General features: G+C 36.3%; 1 protein-coding gene across 6 annotated transcripts in view; it reads right to left on the bottom strand.

Moving 5' to 3' along the window:
- Positions 1-8,974: 8,974 nt before the first annotated feature.
- Positions 8,975-20,300, bottom strand: part of PRLR (prolactin receptor) — a 380,151-nt gene continuing 368,825 nt past the window's right edge. For all 6 annotated transcript variants that reach the window (XM_074282692.1, XM_074282695.1, XM_074282693.1 and 3 more), the window contains 5 exons: positions 19,341-19,510; positions 18,703-18,844; positions 17,441-17,540; positions 16,864-16,933; positions 8,975-14,767 (listed from right to left, as the gene is read on the bottom strand). In XM_074282692.1, the coding sequence (XP_074138793.1) occupies positions 13,745-14,767; positions 16,864-16,933; positions 17,441-17,540; positions 18,703-18,844; positions 19,341-19,510 (1,505 nt within the window). In that variant the 3' untranslated portion in view covers positions 8,975-13,744. The remainder of the gene's footprint in view (positions 14,768-16,863; positions 16,934-17,440; positions 17,541-18,702; positions 18,845-19,340; positions 19,511-20,300) is intronic.

The following is a 20,300-nucleotide window of genomic DNA, read 5'->3' as shown; positions in this document are numbered from 1 at the left end:
AGCATTCCTGTGTACTGGGTCCACACTGGTTCCTGGCATATGTCCTTTCATGCTTATTCTATGATCATATATTTGTTGGTCATACAAATTCCGTGTGTGAGTGCCCTATCAACTAATACTATGACCACCTAGAAAAGAATATACCCTACAGATGCATAGAGAATGTTAAAGTGATTTCTTTATTCATTTTTTCACTTATTAAATGTCAGCAGTAATCAAATAAATCTTACCATTTATGGAAAGGACATGATAATCATTTATCCTATAGCTCTAATCCCAATTTCCTCTGTTATACTTATCCATAATAATCCCCTGGCCACCACTGACTGCATTTAAATGTTGTCTTCCTCTATTAGTATATAAGTTTCTTGAAGGCAGGGAAAGCTTTTTGGTTTGCATTTATATTCCTGATGCTTAGAACCGTATCTGACACTTAGCACCTAATAAATGTTTACTTGTTATTCATTCACTTGTTCATTCATTCATGTATTTATTTATCCATTCATTTACTTATTTATCTATTTGATGTTATAATTTATTTTGAACTAGTGCATACCCCTGGCTGCCTGGTAAAAGTAAACATATTAGTGAAGCCTCTTGAGCTGTGGGTTTAAGTAGGTATTGACTTAATAAAATGCCTCAGACTTGGGATTTCTTTTCAGTCACTCATGGATAAAGAGAATATGTGTTTCTCCGATGCTGCATTAAATAAAACACTTCATGAATGTAGGTTGCTATTATCTGAAGGAGTGGAATAAAAAAGACAGACTAGACTTTAGGGAAAATCTAAGGTGGGGATCTTTCTGGGTTAGCAAAGCACCATGTATGTGAAGGTCTAGTCCATGGGTCAACAACCTGAAGCAATCAAAATTATCATATGATGACACTGAGGATCAGCGCTATTAACTAACTTGTCCAGGGTCACACTTCAGAAGCAGGCTTTAGGAATAAAGTTGATTAATAAATGATTTGGTGAATAGTTTTAAATTAAATCAAATGGGTCCCCATTGCAGGGTTTTAGATCAACAGAATCTCTTGATATGCTCCATGGCCATTATAACTATTGCCTTTAAAATCCCTTCAAGTTACATGTACAAAACATGATTTATTTGAACTACCTGACCCTTATTCAAATCTGAGAAAGGAAGAATACATTACATCATTTATTTCTGTTCCTCTCTATACATTCATCCATATGACTTGTACATCCTAGGAAAAATATCCTGAATTGTTGAGTTGAATGCATTACTTAAACATATATATATACACACACACATATATATATATATATGTATATATATAATTTTATGAGTAGATGGATGACTCAGTGGGTACAATGTCAAATCTGGAGTCAGGAAGATCTGAGTTCAAATGCACCTCAGCTGTTTACTAGTTGGGTGAGCAATTTAAAATCTATTTGTTCAGTTTCCTCAATTATAAAATGGGTATAATTACCCATTTTACCCATAGTGAAATTAATTACCCATAGTGAAAATTAGCACCTGGTTCCTCGTTATAAGGATCAAAGCATTTTTGTAAAGCACTTAGCACAGAGCTGGCATACAGTAGGTACTTTATAAATGTTGCTGTTATTATCTTCCCCATTCCCAACCTTTTGACTAGATTTTTTGTTCATTAGTTGTTTACTATTCTGATGCTTCAAATAGGACAGAGGTGATGTTGGGGTTCTTGAAGGTGATGCCAGTAGAGCACTAGCTCTGACCAAACTGTACAGATTTCAGTTCAGGACTAGCAATGGACTGTAGGCTTATCCCTGGAGGCCTGAAGGATGTGTTCAAAGAGGCTCCTCACCAAGGCTGCTGTTAAATGATGACTTTTTCAGTGATTCAAGGTACTGAAGAGTTCTGATCTGCATTGGTGGGAAAGAGACTGTTTTCTCTCCTGCTCCCATCCTCTCTTCTCCCAGTGGAATTACAATTCCTGGAAGTACTAGATCCCTAAGTTCTTTGAAGGTCAAGGACCCAGGGTGAGTCAGAGAGAAAAGAACATCTGTCTTAAGTGAGATCCATACAACTGCAAAAAGTATGAGTAGGTGGATGGCTCAATACGTAGAATGTCAAGTCTGGAGCCAGGAAGATCTGAGTTCAAACGCACCTCAGCTATTTACTAGTTGGGTGAGCAATTTAATCTCTATTTGTTCAGTTTCCTCAATTATAAAATAAGTATAAATTACTACTCATCTCAGGGTTTTTGTGAGACTCAATGAATCAACTTAAGTGAAAATTTTATTTGTAAAGTGGTCTATAAATGAAAACTCTTATTCTAATTATTTTTTGCATATCACTCCCTCAGTGCTTGACACATTGTCTATAGTAGGCACTCAGTCAATATTTATTGAATGGATCTAAAATAAAACAAAATTAAAAAAAAGAAGAAAACTTATACATATAATTTTAAGTTTGAGGAAGGAGAGTTCTAAAAGTGGAAAGTAGAGAAAGGTGAAACTTTTATCACTGAGTATTGTAATGGAAACTTTAAAAGGGGATGACCAGGATCTTAGGCTGGAGAATTTCTCCTTCAATTCATGCAGAGAGATGAAGCTGAGGAAAGATGATTGTAGCCATGGCTTGCAGGTGTTTTGATGTCTTTAAGAAAAACCTACTAGTCACTTTACATTGTAGGTTTCTACTAGTCACTTAAATTATAGCATGAGATGAACTATTTGGGCTTCTGAGAGTCTATGATTGATAAGAATTTGATTCTGGCAAATGGATGTTGAGAATGATGAGTGGGAAGGAGAAAGGTTAGTTCTGTTAAAAGTCATTTAGGTAAACTGGTTTTGAATTTTGAAAAACAGGAGGAAATCTTGGAGCTGGTATGAATGAAGTAAAATCCAGGAAACACTGAAATTGGGAGCAAGGAATACCCAACAACTTGTGCTTTACATAAATGGTACATATGTGTGTGTGTGTGTGTGTGTGTACACACACATGCATGTATGTGAAAACAACTTAACATGTCCAAATGAATTTATTATTTCTCTATCCTAATTTCCTCATTACTATTGAGGGGATCATCATTCTCTCAAGCCATTCAAGTTTGCAACTTAGTAGTCATCCTCAATGTCTTTTTTTCTTAACCTCCATATTGTCGAGTTCTATCATTTCTACCTTCAATATATCTCTTATATACACCCCCTTTTTCTATCCTTCTCTCTAATTTCTTTATTACTGTCGAGGGTACTGCAATCTTTGCAATTGTTTAGGCTTAATATTTAGATCAATCCCTGGATTATTCACACTCTCTCTTATCTATATTCAATCAGCCATTAAGTAAAATTGCTTCTACCTTCCAAATCTCTCTCTGTCTCTGTCTCTCTGTGTTTCTGTCTGTCTCTGTCTCTGTCTCTCTCTCCTTCTTCTTCTCTTCCTCCTCCTCCCCTCTTTCTTTCTCACACATACACACACACACAATATAACCCCCTTTCTATACTCTGACAGAGCTTCCCGGTGTAGGCTTTTGAAACCCCATGCCTGGAATTTAAGATAGTCACTGATTGCTCTTCCAGCCTCAGGGCTTTCTCCATTCCAGTTCATCTTCTATTCAGTTATCAAGCTGATCCTACTAAAGTTCAGGTCTGACCATATCAGTTGCTTATTGGCAATTCCACTCGCTATTTATTACATTCAGGATCAAATATGAAATCCTTTGTTAGGATTCTAAAGTCCTTCATAACCTACCCTCTTACCTTGATAGCTTTCTTATGCTGTACTCCTCTTCATGTACTTTATGATCCAGAGGCTGCTGTTTCTTTTACAAAATACTCCATCTCCTAACTTTGTGCATGTTCAGTCCATCACCAGTTCCTGAACTCTCTAAGTTTGCTTGGATTCCTCAGACTTCTTTGAATCTCAGCTAAAATCCTACATTCTGCAAGAAGCATTCCTTGGTTCTCCACAATCCTAATGTCATCCTTGTGATACTATCTTCAACTTATTTTGTTTATATCTTGTTTGCATATAGTTGTTTGCGTTTTGCCTTCCCCATTAGAACATGTTCCTTTAGAGAAGGGAATGTTTTTTGTCTCTTCTTTTATCCCCAGCAACTAGCACAGTGTAGTTGGTATATAGTAGGTGTTTAATAACTTCTTGATGACTTACCCTGATCTGTTTTTATGTATTTTTTATCAAAATTTTAAAAATATAATTTTAGATATATGTTCTAATAATCTAGTTAAGGAATAAATAGCAATACAACATCAGATTTTGCAATAGGCAAAACCCAAAGAAAATAAAACTCTCCTGAAAAATCTTTGCTCAGGAAATAATTTATTAATCAATCTGACTAAGCATTACTACCATTGCAAAAGCAGCTGCACTGGAAAAGGATTGGAAAATGCATCATTACATCATCAAGGAACAATATTGATCATGTGAATAAGACTATTGACAAATGTCATTAAAGCTACCACTATCGTCTTAATAATTTAAATGGAGCAGATGTGTCACCTTAAAAATATAACTGACACAATTTCTTTTCAAACACATTTATAAATACAGTAATAAAGATTCCTGAGCACCTGTTTTCTTATTCCAGTGTTCACCAACCAATGTACATATATATTTTTATTTGACTGATGTCCTCCAGCCTTTTCATAAAAAATGTGTCCCATTCATTAAAAAAAAAAAAAATTGTCTGTGCTTCAAGTCAGTTTGTTAGTATACTCCCCCCCCCCATTCAAACCTGATTTAAAAAGAAAAAAAAAAACACTTTAACATTTTATATCAGCAGATAAGGGTGGGAGAGATCATTGTTGGTAAAGATCAGCCAGTATTCCAAGTAATGTTTAGGAATGTCCACTTTAACTTTCAGGAATATACTACCTAAGGCAAGGGTTTTCTAACTGGCAGATCCAGATAAACTAGTTAATATTGAAGCCTTTCTAAGGCTGGGATCTCTAAACAATTTTTAATCCTGACATATCTCCCCAATCCTTGATCTTTGCTGGGATTCCCAGGGGAGAGGAGAGTACAATTATAAGTAACAGCTTCACCTTTGCTCTGAACTTCTCAAACAATACTTCTTACCCTTTCCCGTTCACTAACATACGCTTATCTTCCACCACTGACTTTCTTCCCCACCTGTTCCACAGTCTTTGCTAGTACACTTCCCATCATATTTTTTCCTTCTCTCCTTGATCTCTGTTCCTGGATGATTTCAAGCCTTTGATATATGGAAAAATGTAACTCAACCTCACAAAAAAGACTTGGGTATCGTTATAGAGAGAAATGAATTAAGAACTTCAATCATAAGATTTAAAGACATTGGTTTGAACTAAGTTTCAAGTTGGCTTCTAGAAAGATGAGAACAGGCCATTGTTATTAGGAGATTGCATACCATAAACTGGGTGACTGAGTCATTGTTCATCCATCATGCATGATTTGTAATTGAGTTACAAATATTGTCAGATTAAAAAGATGAGACCCCAGTAGTAGCTTAAATCAAAAGGATCAACACTTAAGGACAAGAATTCATTTGAGAGGACAAAACTTCAGCCACTTGTATTCATGCAAGAAAGTTTTATGATGATCTATGAAATGCAAAAATGGAGAATTAAAAGCAAAGCCAACTAGGATTTGTGGGCCAACTCTTTTTACCTATTTTCAGGATCCCTGTCAATAACAGGCAATGGAGTTTAATATTAACAACCCTTAAAAGTAAGATGATCAAGTCTTTTAGTAGTTACTTAGAATGGGTCTACAAATCAGCAAGACAATATTTTGGCAAAGTAACAAATTAATAGTAGGGCCTTTTATTCCAGATGGATACCTTTCCTTTCTTAATATTTGTTTCTGGTTTTGTTTATAGTACACACACACACACACACACACCCCAAAACAGATCTTAATTTGCTAGAATCATATCTTGATAAAATGATAGGGAGAAGAAGGAGGCTAAAAAGACTACTGACGTTTAACTTTAGGGGAAATCTCTCCCATGTATACTCTCTTTTTCTCAAGAAATATCTTCAGGTAGTTATTCTAAGATGGGGAATTTAGGAGTTACCAGCTATTCCATCTTTTTCTCTATGTTGCCAAGAGAAGGCAAGTTGAAGAAAATAGTTGTTCTGCTGTCAAGAATGACTTATTTTCTTCACTGTTACTACTATATTATACTATACTATATTTGGGGTGTTTAAGTAATTGGTGAAAAAATAGTGATGAGGTAGCCCTCTTTGTAGTGGCCAGAAACTGGAAACTACGTGGATGCCCATCAATTGGAGAATGGCTGAATAAATTGTGGTATATGAAAAAATAGCGATGATAAACAACCTCTATGTTCTTGTAATGACTCTAAATTGGAGAATATCATATTAAATCTGCTCATAACTGAAATGTGGTTGGTGGGGAGATGGGAAGGAGAAAGCACAAGTGTATTCTGACTAGACTTTTGTATAATTAAAAATGGAATGTAAAATTAGAGTATTGTAGATAATTAATCTTGGGACTAGAAATTCTCCAGAGGTGTAAAGAGGATAAAAAGGGAATTTAGTCAGAATAAAGATTATAAAGCAGAGTTTACTTTTCCAAATAAATGGAACTCAAAATGTGGACAATGTTAAAGTATATAATTACTAAATAATTAATAGCCAATTGAAGGTGATCCTAGTGAGTTTTACTCCCAATTATTTTTTCTAAGTCAACAGAATATATATATATATATATTTTTCCTTCCTGTCCTCCTCAGTTGGCAAGCCTTTTATCATCACAATGTTAAACTACGAATAGTGAGTTGGAAGGGATATTTGTACATTACAAAAAGAGGACCAAGCAAACTATTTCAATAATTCATTCTAATTTGCCACTGAACACAGGAGGCTGTTGCTTGACATTTTCTAGGAAAAGAAAAACAAAGCAGAGGTAGTGAGTGGTAGCTTTGAAAACACGGACCCTTATGTTATTACATAATCTTCATTTCAATATGGCTTCACAGAGGACATGCATTTTCCAACAAGCTGGTTCTAAGTTGCTTTGGTTTCCACATAAGACTCTTAGAATTGTTTCAAATGAATGATTAACACAGAAGCAGGACCTCATAATATGGACAATGTTTACAAATCATTAGAGTCCCAGAAGGCAAAGCTGTGTTAGCTTTTAAACAATTGCAGGACTATGCTTTAAACAATTAAAAATACTTTTAAATCAGCAATACAATTGCATTTTCTACTTTTATAGACAAAATAAAAACATTTACTACATTCACTATTTCAACAGAAATATATAATGATTACAATTTCTTTATTGCAGATTTGCTCTAAATATACACAAACACTTTGATATTGGAACTATAGATGGCTAGATTGTTACAGTTATTAAATGATTAGTTTCTGCCATGTTTTGAGATGAGCTGCGCAAGAAAAAGGTGGCAACATTTTAATGACATTTGTAGCTTGGGACCACTTGAAGCAATTTAAATCTTATGTAATTGTGTTTCTTAAAGCCAGGAGTTGTATACAGCAAATACGGCAAATACACCACTAAGAAAAGTCAAAGCTTAAAAATATTACTTTGCCTAATGTAAGCAGCTTAATCAGAAATAAAGACATTAGGACATAAAGGGGAGGTAGTTCCTTTAAAAAATTTAAAATTATTTATGATGTATTTTATAAAACAAATTACTATTCTTTTCAGAGGTATTTTTGCCTTTTAGATTTTTCAGATTACATGTGATTTAAAAAACTTATTTCAGATTCTTGTGGACGTTACACAGAAAAAAGCCCCACAGAATAGATCTTGAACAATTTATAAAGATGGAAGTTTGACCATTTTTTTCTGAACTGCTTATATCACAGTCTCAGAAACTGAAGTGTGTAGAAGCAGAGCAATAGAATTTATCACTTTACAACATGTAGAAAATGAATTTGAAATGATAGGCTGTTGATTGATTAGTATAAATTAATACTCCCTGCAAACATCTACAATTTCATTTTTCCATTTGCTACATGTAGTGATGTTCTTCACCTTGAATCAAAGAAGATAATGCAGATAGAAATAATAACAATAAGAATAACATTTGCCTTCCACACAAATTTAGAAAATATCCTAGGTTTGATTAAATGTGGACAACATTTGTCCTATCAAACTTGAGCCTAAAGGGCAATTCTGTGTAACGTGGGATCACTCTGTGGAATACTGGGAGATGCTAATTTCACCATGGCAAATATCATGTAGTTTTACATTATCTTTGTTGAAATAGATGCTGTGTGTGTCCCAGACCAAAAATCAGCTTTCCATTATTCTAGCAGCTGTTCCTCCCTTAATCTCTGATTTGTGAAAAAGACTTGGAAACTCTTGCTTCGAAAACTGTGAGATGAAATTAGTGCTAACCAGTCTTTTCATCTAGAATGGGTTCTACTGAAGAGAATGAATGGTGACATCACAAACTCCTACATTACTAGGAGTATAATCTTGATGCCAGTTTTTATGAAACATATTCATGAGAGAATTAAAAACAAAATCTCTGTTAGGTCAGAAGCCCTCAGGCAGGGATTCTGTATTTTTAACCTTCTATTAAAGACTTCTTATCCTTTCTTAATTATTGTCATATCTTGGATTTCTAGTGAGCCTTAGAAAAAGGGAACAAATGATGGGATTAGATCTCTCAGCAGACTCAAGGGCATGTACTTGTGACATTTAACCTAGACTGGTGGATGTTGTAATAGATTTGGCCAAGTTAAACAATGGTTCAGTTCTCCTTAGGGCTAGGAAAAAGTTGGATGCAGGAGGCTCATTAACTCTCCTAGGCTTCTTGATACCCTGCAGGAGCACCTCTTTTACTCCAAGAGATCAATTTAAGTACTGGAGAGAATAGAGCAAAGAAAGAGAATAAGCTCCTTAAAAAGCTTACACCAATATATATGATTCTTGGTTTTCTTAGTCTTCCCTTGGGGAGTGTTCTTGTCTCCCATCATGTTTTACATGCTTCTGGAATAAAGAGATGTAGGCAAATGCTCAGACTTTTTGCTTCTTTATTTGAAGCTCTGCACATTGTTAAACAAGTCTGGAAAATCAGAGTTCAAAAGGCTTAGATCAATACTTCCCCATTTACAGGGGATGTAACTGAGACCTACGTGGGGATCATGACTAGTCAGAACATACAGCTAGTTAGCATTGAGGGATCCTGTTTTCTAATTCAGTTCACCTTCTAAACTATATTTTGCAACCTCCGGCTCTCCAGTGCTGGGCAAAGGAGGAAGCAAGGTGCATTGAAACGAGTGCTGGATTTGAAGTCAGAAGAATTGGGTTCCAATCTTGACTCTGAAAGTTGAAACCTATATAACTTTAGGTGAGTCATTCCCTATCCTTTGTTGTGCCTCAGTTTCTTTAACTGTAAAATGAGGAAGGGGGATTGGACTAGATGGTCTCAGAGGCCCTTTCTGGCTCCAACTAAATTCATAATCTTAACAGGGTTCATTGAATTACATATGACTCTTTTCAAGATTATCTTTCCTTGAGGAAATAATGGAGGAATCATTTGTATCTATGGCAGCATGAAAAATTCTAATGAGAATGTACTTCCCTTTCTATTCAGGCTAAACTACTCTATTTAAATCTATTTCAAAGTACATCAAGACTTTTACGTTGAACCACAGAGGTAAAGCCTCATCTCAAAGGAGACGAATTCTATCCAATAATAATTCCTTAAAATACAGTGGAAAATGAGCTATTATTTTCTCATAAAACTCCACAGTAACTAGAATTATTTAATTATTTGGTTATTTCTTCAGAAGTTATGGGATGTTTTTTAACCTTTATGATTTTTAATCATTCTGGCTATTCCTCTGTCCTCTATTTTCTGGCCCATTTTCCTTTCCTTCTAAGGGTTTCTATAAATAAATATATTTATGATAAATTCCATTTTCCAACTTTATCCTTTTTCTTCACATGTCAAAATAGTTCTTTAAAAAGAAATAAAAAAGGCACTTTATCAATGGTTCACATATTAGACCTGTCCTTGCTATAAGTAAGTAAAAATTTTAAATGGTAGGACCTTATGATACATTATGGGCAGATAGATTTTGGTATATTGAGGAAAGAGTGCCAACCAACTTTTCTCTTTGGGCCCAGTCATCTCCCAGAAAGCAGATGCAGCAGCTCATTCTCCTAAATGAATCTTTTATTAGGCGTTGTGGGAACAAGTATTTTCCATTAATAACAAAGGGTAGTGCAGAATAAACAATCCATCAAAGGACCTGAAATTGGGACTTTATCTCCTTCAGGACCATGATTTACTATTAGGAAGGGATTTAGGCACTTGAGAGAATAGAGTCCTCAAACATCAAGGAATGCTAAGGATAAAAGTTTTGTGCTCATATTAAAGTTTTCTTAAGGTCATAGACTTTAGAGGTTATCTTGTTCTACTTCTTATTTTCTAGATGAGAAAAGCAAGACTCAAAGAAATGAGATATTTTGCCAAAATACTATGGGAATTGAGTGGCTGAATCATCTAACTGCAAGCATAGGTTTCTTCCTGCTATTCCATGTGCACCCTCCAATTATGGGCTTCTCTATTTGTAAGAAACACACTGTAATTTGGAAGGGTTTGCATGAAATGCCAATGAAGTACTCATTAATACTATGTGGTGGTTTGTGTGGAATAACATTTTAAAGTTTAGGAATGCAACTTAGGAATTATTTTGGGAAAAAAAGGTGACTTTTTTCCCCCTTAGAGCTAAGGACTCTCTTAAGTCAACTAGGAAGTTCTGGCACATAATCTGTGGCAAGCCAACAGAAACTACAAGAACTCTTTTTAGCAATTAACAATTTTAATTGTTAACAGCTATGTTAACAATTAGTTAACATATTCATTAGGATCTTGTATATAGTTGCTTAATAAATAATAATAAAGAATCAACATAATGTTATGCCATGATTTTAATTATTTTTCCTGGAGTATATACAAGGAGTCCTGGTCTCTGCTAAAAAATGAGGAAAAACTTAAAAAAATAATCATAGTAAATAAAATGTGGAAACTGAACCCTAACTGATGCTTTTTTAATGATTCTTTTTAGTGGCACTAGCTCAAGTTGGATCTTTAGCCTTGATATAGATTATATACATGCCAAAATTCAAATTAAATTGAAAAAGCTGGTTTACAACTGTTTGGATGGGACAAGTTTGGTACATATTAATTTTGAAGTTTTGAAGGTCACCTTGCCTCAAGCAATATCTTCCATGGTACTTTCCAAAGTCAGGGGTCCTCTTTCAAGTCATTAGGTTGATAGTCTGGAAGTTTGTGTCATTGATAAATATTTTTGGCAACTTTCTACTTGCATATGGTGCTCCTGCATTGTAGCAAATTAGTTGAATGAACTTGACTGTCACTTTGGAGTTTAGAATTTGAGGCAAGTTACTATTTCCAGACAAAAGGCAATATGCTACACTAGATAGTGGAATCATTTGACTCATTATAGCTATGTGACTTATCCTGTCAATCTCACCCAACTGATCCTCTAAGGCTGTGGCAGATGAGCTGCTCATCTCTATCAATGGAGGTAATCTCTAGCACTGATGAAATCATGGGTCTTCCTCCTCTCCCTCCATCAAATTGTTTTCATGTAGTAAATTAAGGAAACTAGATAAGTTCATCAAATCTTCCAAAGTGCTTACCTCATTTCCAGGGAGTTGATATATAGAGAAAATACTACCTCCTATCAATGATTATTTAGCATTTCCTTAAGCACCATTAATATTAGCTCCTGTGGAGAATAATGGAGCAGGTCTCTGAACCATATCTCCCTTTTTGAGTGCCACGTTGAAGGGGACTGTTCAGCTCTGTAATATTATCCTTGAACAGCTAAGAGAAGGCTTGGCAGACTAGATTCAGCTTTTATATGCACAAAGGTGCCTTCATGAGGAAGAGGTGAATAGGAGGTACCAGTATGCACAGGGGAGGAATCCAGAATAATAAGGCCCATGACTTTTGATAAGTCTGAGAAAGTCTGCGCCACACTGACTTGACTTTGAGATCATCAGCTTAAAGCACTAATATCAACTTTCTTGTTTGTTGTTTAAACAGAAAACAAATAATTGACTTCCTAGATTTTATTCCATATTTATTTCAGGAAGCCCCATATATTAGATGGTATTTTGCCTTGAAAACTCTGGGTGGATGTGATTTTTGGCCTGGGAAAGTCCTTAAAATCTGTTTCACTTAGCTTCTTTAGAAGTATTATGGTGACAAAAAAATTGAGAACAACTCATAATATAACCTTCTTTTATTATACTATTACACCTCTTACTTCTGTCCTTCAATAAATTCTGGTCTTGTTCTGGTACAGTATTTTATTCTCAAAATGGTGTCTATATTTTCTACAACCTACTTTAAATTTTTATAATAACTTTGGAGTGGAAAACACTGTACCTATTGAATACGTAAACAGTTGTACTGGGAGGATAGAAAATATTTTCTTTTATTTCATGTAGTGATAGAAAAATAGTCTTCAAAAATACATTGTTAAGCTTGTGGGTATATTAAAGTAGAATTTGTATTATATACAGTAAGGCAACATATCAAATAGCATCCTTCTGTGATTATCTTTTAAATTAAAGTGAACATTGCCAAATTTCTTTCCTTCCTTCCTTCCTTTTTCCCCTCTGTTTCTTCCTCCTTTCCTTTCCTTTCCTTTCCTTTCCTTTCCTTTCCTTTCCTTTCCTTTCCTTTCCTTTCCTTTCCTTTCCTTTCCTTTCCTTTCCTTTCCTTTCCTTTCCTTTCCTTTCCTTTCCTTTCCTTTCCTTTCCTTTCCTTTCCTTTCCTTTCCTTTCCTTTCCTTTCCTTTCCTTTCCTTTCCTTTCCTTTCCTTTCCTTTCCTTCTTTCCTTTCCCTTTCCTTCTCTCTTTTTAACAAACATCTTGGGTGCACAAGATCTATCTACTGTCCTGAAATGGAACAGGAAAACATTGAGAGGGACTTGTCCCATTAAGAGGACTAGCTCCTATAAAAGAAGCTTTAAATTTCCCAATTAAATATTTTTTAGAGGCTTTGGGATATTTTGAAATTTAGGAAAATCTTTAAGATAGTGTTCAAACTATCTTGAAAAAACCCAGCAACAAGCCAAGGCATTGTTTTCTCTTAGCACATCAGCAATCCATGTGCAAGGAGTGGGATGTACCATAGCAAATCAATAAATAGGTCATATTTTCTGGAATTTTTTTTTCTTTTAGTGCATTCTGTTTGGACAATCTTAAAATGAGAGAGGAATGCAAAGCTTAAGGAACTGGTTTGTAGCTTGGGTTTTCATGGCACGTGATCTCCTTTCTTCTTGCTTTCTCTAGGAGAGCATGGGTTATAAATTAGGTGTGCCAGCACACCTGGGAACCCACGGCTCATGCTGTTTGTATGCCTACGCTCCTTTCTTATGGCATTAAACAATTCTGTCTATTTAATTTACTTTGGTTATATACTGGAGCCATGAATACCTTACCAAAATAATGTATCTATCGGCATCCCCCCCCCACCAAGAAAACTAAGTGATGTGCTTTTATTTTATTGTACATGTTATTGTATATCTATCAGCAGAAATTAAAACTACAAATTACAATTAGAAAACAGAATAATTTGTTCTGGCATCAACTGTTTGAAAGTGAAGCATAAGAAGATATGAGCTGCAGATGAGTTTTAGTGCCATTTCTAAACCACTTTCTCGGCCATTCTATGTTTGATTGCATTTGACTGATTCTGTAGTATTACCTGAAGAAAAATCACATTGTAATGAATCAATCAACTAATTAAAGGAGTGCATAAAACAAGTCGGATCCAGGTAATCCAACCCACCAGTCTGGAGTCTGCAGTCACCTGGGGAGGAGGTGCAGTAGGACAGGTTTTTCTCAGCTTGGTTGTGTGGTAAGGGCTGAGGAGTTTCCTTAGCAGATTCTTCAAATGTCACGGCGGTCTGAGCTCTTGCGTCTTGCATCAGCACCAGGATGTTGTTATCCATAACCCGGGACACTTTGGCGTACTCCTTATTGGTGTCAGGAGCGCCAGCCTGTTCTGCATGGACACTGCTTTCTTTCTGTTTCGGTAGCAACGATAAGGCTCCATCTTGGTTGACTTTGTGAATCTCCACATAATCCATGGGCCTGGGAGACATGAAAGGCATTTTCTCTTTGGGCAGCAGCCATGTTGAATCTTGGTCAGTCTTGGAGTGGAAGTATTCCAACTCGTTCTGCTTGTCTGATGCTTCTTTCCCCACCGTGTCAATAGTGGTTGTGTAATTTAAAGCGTGATTCTCTTCTTTCTTCAGTGAAACAGCCGGAGCATTCACAGTACCCAGGGCCACCTTACAAATGTCGGCAATGTTGTGGTAAGAAGAGCGCAGGTTGTGGTTACTGGATTGTTGTGGCATAGGCCATGTTGAAGATTTGGACCCAATGGCATTGAAATAAGGGGTTTTGCCTTCCAAGTTGATGCCCTGAGGCTCCCAATTCTGGGTCATTTTTGTTCCAGGATCATCTGGCTTCTCATTGACCTCTGGAATGGTGAAGGTTGGCGGAGGGACCCGAGGTTCTTCACATTTCTCCGACAAGAGGGAAGGACTATCACAGCTTCCCCTGCCGGAGTCGCTATCTGGGTCAAGGTGTGTGGGCTTCATGCCTTGCCTCGGATGGTCTTTCTCATGGGTGGGCATTAGCTGTTGATCCTCACTGTCATCCACTTCCAGAAACTCCACCAGAAGATCCTCACAGTCTGAAGTGGGAGGAAAGCCCTGGCATCCCAAGGCACTCAAGAGTTCTTCCGACTTCCCTTTCTGTTAAAATAGCAACAACAATTGTCATTAGAATTGCTCTTAATGACATATATATACATATACATATATACATGCATACATATACACATACACATATACATTTTTTTCTTACACAGTCTCGGAGTCATTGGGCTGCAAGGCTGGTGAAATGAGATAACCTAGTTTTTTTTTTTTTTTTTTTTTTTTTTTTTAATAGGTGGGATTCGTAAAGCAGGACAGGTGGCACTGTTGGTTAGCTTATTCCAAGAACATGTAAAAGGGTGTGCCAGAGGTAGTGTGGTGGTACTGTGCAAACTAGAGGTTAGAAGACCTGAGTTCATCTTGGAACAATATCACCTTAGACTTAACCTTACTCAGCTACAAAATGGATCTAATAATGTCTGCTTTGAGAATCAGGGTGCTCTAATGGAGAAAAAGTCTAGGGGTCAGGAAGATGGGGAGTTTGACTCCTGCCTTTGATACTTAAAAGTTGTGTTATTCTGGGCAAAGCACTAAACCTCACAGGGTCATAGGAACACTTTTGTATTATGAATTACATTTGCAATGCTGCTCTGCATTAGGGAAGGATATTTCTACACTCAAAATTCCATACCAATGAAATCACAGACCTTCAGTAAAAATACACATAGAAAAATCCCCCAAATCCTCAAATCTACTCTGCTTCCCCCAAAGAATTTTTGTGAGAAAGTAATGTGTCTGAAAGTGTTTTATGAAGAAAACTCTAAAAAGGTTTAGCAAAAACATTATGAATGTAAGAACTTTTTTTTTGTTACTCTTTTGATTGATAAATTAAAAGCTTAGTTATTTTGTTCTTTGATCTGAAGAAGAGCTGAAACATCTCTAAAGTAGTGTTTTCATTCACTATACTACCTCCCCCAAGTGGTGCTATTTTACTCCAAGATTTGTCATCCTCCATGAACCTGATGTAAGTCAGACATTTGTGTTCAAAGTGAGCAGCTGGTATCCATGTCTACCCTTTTGTACAACAGAAACTGAGATGGTGGCCATGGTCACACCTCAGTGGGGACTTTCTGAATGAGAAGTATTTTTGGCCTTCCTTTGAAGTTCTCATACTTTCTAAATGCCCATAGTCTGCAGTCTATAACAGACTGGGAGAATCCATATTTTTGGAATCTTCTTCCTAGGCTAACCCATCTTTCTTCCCTACTCCCACCTTAGTTGTTTTCTTCCTCTCTTCCCAGCTCTTGCCACTTTTATGATGTTGACTCTTCCTTGCTTCTTCATATATATATATATTTCTGCTGGGTAGCAAGGCTGTCAGGGGCACTAAGGAGGCTCTAAGTACTTCATTTAGCTTCTTAAGTAGGGCAAACATTTAGTTATTGAATCTTCCTTTGCTAATTTCTCTTTTAAGATGCAGCTCAACCTCCATTTTCTACATGAAACCTTTTCTGATTCCCCCAACTGCTTGTATCTTCCCTCTCAAATTACCTTGTATTATGTTTAATTACTCTGAATATATTTGTATTTATTCACTTTGGAGTTATGCTATATATATATATACATACATATATATGTGTGTGTGTATATACATATATATATATATATACACACACACACATATATATATGTGTGTGTGTGCGTGTATATGTATATGTCCTTGTTGTCTCCCTTATTAGAATGCCAGCTCTTTCTTAAATTTTTTCTAATTACATGTAAAAACAGTTTTTTTGCATTTGATTTTTAAAATTTTGAGTTTCAAATTTTCTTTCTCCCTTCTTTCCCTCACTTCTTGAGAAGGCAAGTAATTTGATATAGATTGCACATGTGCCATCACACAAAACATGTTTCCATATTAGCTGTGTTAGGATCTCAGCTTTTGGTCAGCAGGGATTGCTTCATTCTTTGTATTTGTACATTAGTGTCTAACATTTCGTAAGGACTCAATAAATACTCATTCATAGATCGATTGATTGCAGCTACCTCATGTTTTAGGTTTATGAAAGATTCTATTATTAGAAGAGTAATTTTAAATTAATTACATTCACAGAAATTTTTGTTTTTGCAAAGGAAACTACAATAATAAACTTTACATGTCAATCAGTTATTTTATGTTCTCATGCATTGGCACTCACTTCTAGCAGATGAGTATCAAATCCTTTTATTTTGGGGCCTGGGACAGGTGGCAGGAGGCAGGTGATCATGCTATAAAAACAGTAGAAAATTCGTGAGGTTAGACAAACACCATCTTTCCCTCCTCACAGGATTCAAATCATTCCCAAATATATCTATTTTGTATACAGACAAGGGCCTGTAAGCAAGAATGTAGGGTCTGAAGAACATTGTGAGAGTAGACTGTGGTAGGGCATTAAACAATCTGTAGACCCTGAATTGCTCAGGGGCCTGATGAGCAAGTCTGTGGGTTGCTCAGATCATTTGATTCTCCATTTTTATCCCATTTCTACCTGCTGTTTGACCATTTTCACACTTAGTATCCTCCTTAGAGAGAAAAAGGGCCAGATTCAGATAAAACCATTTTGCTGCTTGCTGGTAGTTTGATGAAAAAAAAAAAAAAAAAGATTGGCTGTGGAAGAGAAGTAGAGCTAATGCCTAAAACAAGGTGTTTGAATTGTCTAAATTATCTCTGCCCTCTCTTTCCCTATTATTTTAGATAATTAAGATCTAGCAGGGTTTTAAGAGACAATAACATACCTATAACCTTTCAGAGCCATTGTCCAGACTATAATCAGACAAACAATAGATGAGAGAACAGCCACAAAGATCCATACTGTTGTGTCTTTCATTTTAACATCTAGAAACAAACAGGAGAAAAGTTCAAATCATACAAAGCATGCTCCAAACCAATACCTCTAAACACTGGGGGGATAGGTTTATTCCTCTCCTTTTTACTTGTTCCTCTGAATGGAAGGACTTACAGAAGTGGGGCAGATTGGATGAAACAATGTCCAGAGATTCTATTTTAAAAGTGTTTTGTTTTTCTTTAAAGACAAGGATGAGAACTATCAAAGTGCTGTAAATTGTAAATTTCATAGGATTTTGATTCCAACAGCTATCTAAAATCACTATATTAGCATTACAGGGGACCTGTGACGTTATCTAGTTTAATCCTCTCATTTTCCAAATGAGGAAATTAAGTTTTAGAGAGAGATCAAATGACTTTGTCCAAGCACACACAGTTTAATGATAGAGCCAGAATAAGAACTCAGGTTCTCCCATTCTGATCCCATGCTCTTTTCACTACGCAAGGATGATTATAGGATCCTGATTTCTATTTCCAAACTTATTTTTTGGAGACTATTAAGATGGCAATTAGGTGGTACAGTGGATAGAGCACTGGGTTTGGAATCAGAATGACTCTTCTTCCTGAGTTCAGAATGGGCCCAGTCACTTACTAGCAGTCATTTAATCCTGTTTGCCTCAGTTTCCTCATCTGTAAAATGAACTGGAGAAAAAATGGCAGACCACTCCAGTATCTTTTCCCAGAAAATCCTAAATGGAGTCATGAAGCGTTGGACATGAAAGACTCAACAACAACAAAAATAACATAAAGTACTCTCTTTCATAGTACTTTGCCCTTAATCTTGATCTGGAAATAGGTGACTTAGTTAATTGGGCAGCTACTATATGCCTTGTGGCTCCATCTATTAGGGCTGTACAACGTGAGAGATGTTCTTGGCCAGGCCCTTTAGGGACGATGGAATAGCAGGCATTAAATGGGATATGAAGGTCTGCTTCCACATCTCCCAACATACTACTTGTAAGTAGCTTTGCCAGAGAAACCAAATCTCGGGTTTGATCACACCAGTAGCAATGATGCCCTTCAATTTGTCCTTTTATTGGGTTCAGAGAATTTTTATCCCCTTCTCTATTCTTTTAGCCCTTGATACTGCTATCTCCAAATTCTATCTTTATTTGAATTGGGATGATTGACAAAGAGCTCCAAGGTCACTTACCACTGGGTATCAGAATTGAACTTTGAGGGCTCCACTGACTCCAAGAGCCATGGTCTGGTTTACAGCGAACCTCTACAAGGTATTTCTGTCCCAGGTACAAGCTGAAGATTTTAAACTGTGTCTGCTGACCAGCAAAATGTGTCTAGAGAGGAACATGGTAAATAGGAGTCACTTCAGCTCTTTGCTACCAAGAGTCTGAGGTGTTCTTGACTATTTGTGGAGAGTCCTCATAATTGGTCTCAGGAAAGCTCTAACATTATAAGTCCTAGACTTCTTTTTCCTGTCACCCTATCCTTCTTTGGTTCCCATCCTTCCCTTTCTCCCCATTTTGAAATCATATCCTTAAATTGGCATTGATAGTGAATAAATACAATTCTGAAGATACAAATATGGAACTGGCCTATGTCATTCTGGGTCCCATGGGAAGTAGCATTCAGAAGCTAAGGCGGGGGAGAAATCTGAGCACATTAATAAATGTCCATAAGAGAAAAACCCAGAATTTTGTATTTGCTCAAGCTAATAGAAATGACAAGATTCATATTGTCATCCAAAACCATTGTTGGACTAAGATGCTAAATCTAGTTTATCTGTGGCTGCTCAAATAATAAAACAGAAAGATCCTGGCAAAAATGACTCACCTCCCACTCTGCTGCTTTCTCAGGTTTTAGTCGCAATTCATACTGAAGTGTGAGCCAACCAGACCTGACATCAACCATGGCTGGTGGAGACCATTTCAACCACAGATATGGTTTTCCATCTTCTGGTTGTTTAACTTCTAACGTTAAATTCAAAGGAGGGTCCGGTTCAACTGTGGACATTAAAGAAACTTCCTTAGTACTTGCCAGGAAAGAACATTTGGTATTTTGTTTATTCCCCTGTATTGTTCGCGATCTTTTTAATGCACAGAAGTTTTCCCGTGTATAGGATTGGAAGCCCTTGGAAGCCAGGCACTGCGTGTCTCATACTTGTTCCCATTACTAATGCTTAGCAAAGTAATTAAAACACAATGTTTATCTTTTGACTCAGAAACTCTCATCTCATTAGTAGCCTCTGCTTCTAAGGCCCCTCTGTCCCTCTATTTGGAGAGAGTGGATGGTAGATAGTGAAGAGCTCCTTCCAGACTCTGTTCAAGGAAGGAGCTCAGGCAGTTATTTCATAATTTCTCAATCATCTGTAAACTTCATCTTCTTATCTCCTCACCTCTACCTTTTCAACTTCTTTTTCATGGTGTCTTTCAGTGTTAGATTATAAGCTCCTTCAGGGCAGAGGTTATCTGCCTATTTTTGCATCCACGACAGTTTAGTATAATCCCTGACACAGGATGTATTTAATAAATGTTTATTGACTGACCCATGATAAAAATGACAAGAAAATTGTGAATGAAAAGAAGCTCAGATTTAATTTACCTTTTTTGGATCATCCTAATGCTTAGATCCTTCTCATGCTACAGTAACTCACAATGTGATTTCCCAGGACTGAACATCTCAAAGTTATTTCCCAATATAAAATTTGCATTTGCTTTGTATAGATATGCTGTTGGATTGAAATAGTTATGGTAGGGCCAATTTAGCAAAATACAGAGAAGCTTATCAGCAGTA

The sequence above is a fragment of the Sminthopsis crassicaudata genome, chromosome 1, assembly GCF_048593235.1.
Source record: "Sminthopsis crassicaudata isolate SCR6 chromosome 1, ASM4859323v1, whole genome shotgun sequence".
NCBI classification, from domain to species: Eukaryota; Metazoa; Chordata; class Mammalia; order Dasyuromorphia; family Dasyuridae; genus Sminthopsis; species Sminthopsis crassicaudata.
The sequence above is the reverse complement of the archived record's forward strand: the minus strand, read 5'-3'. Positions and strand labels throughout refer to the sequence as shown.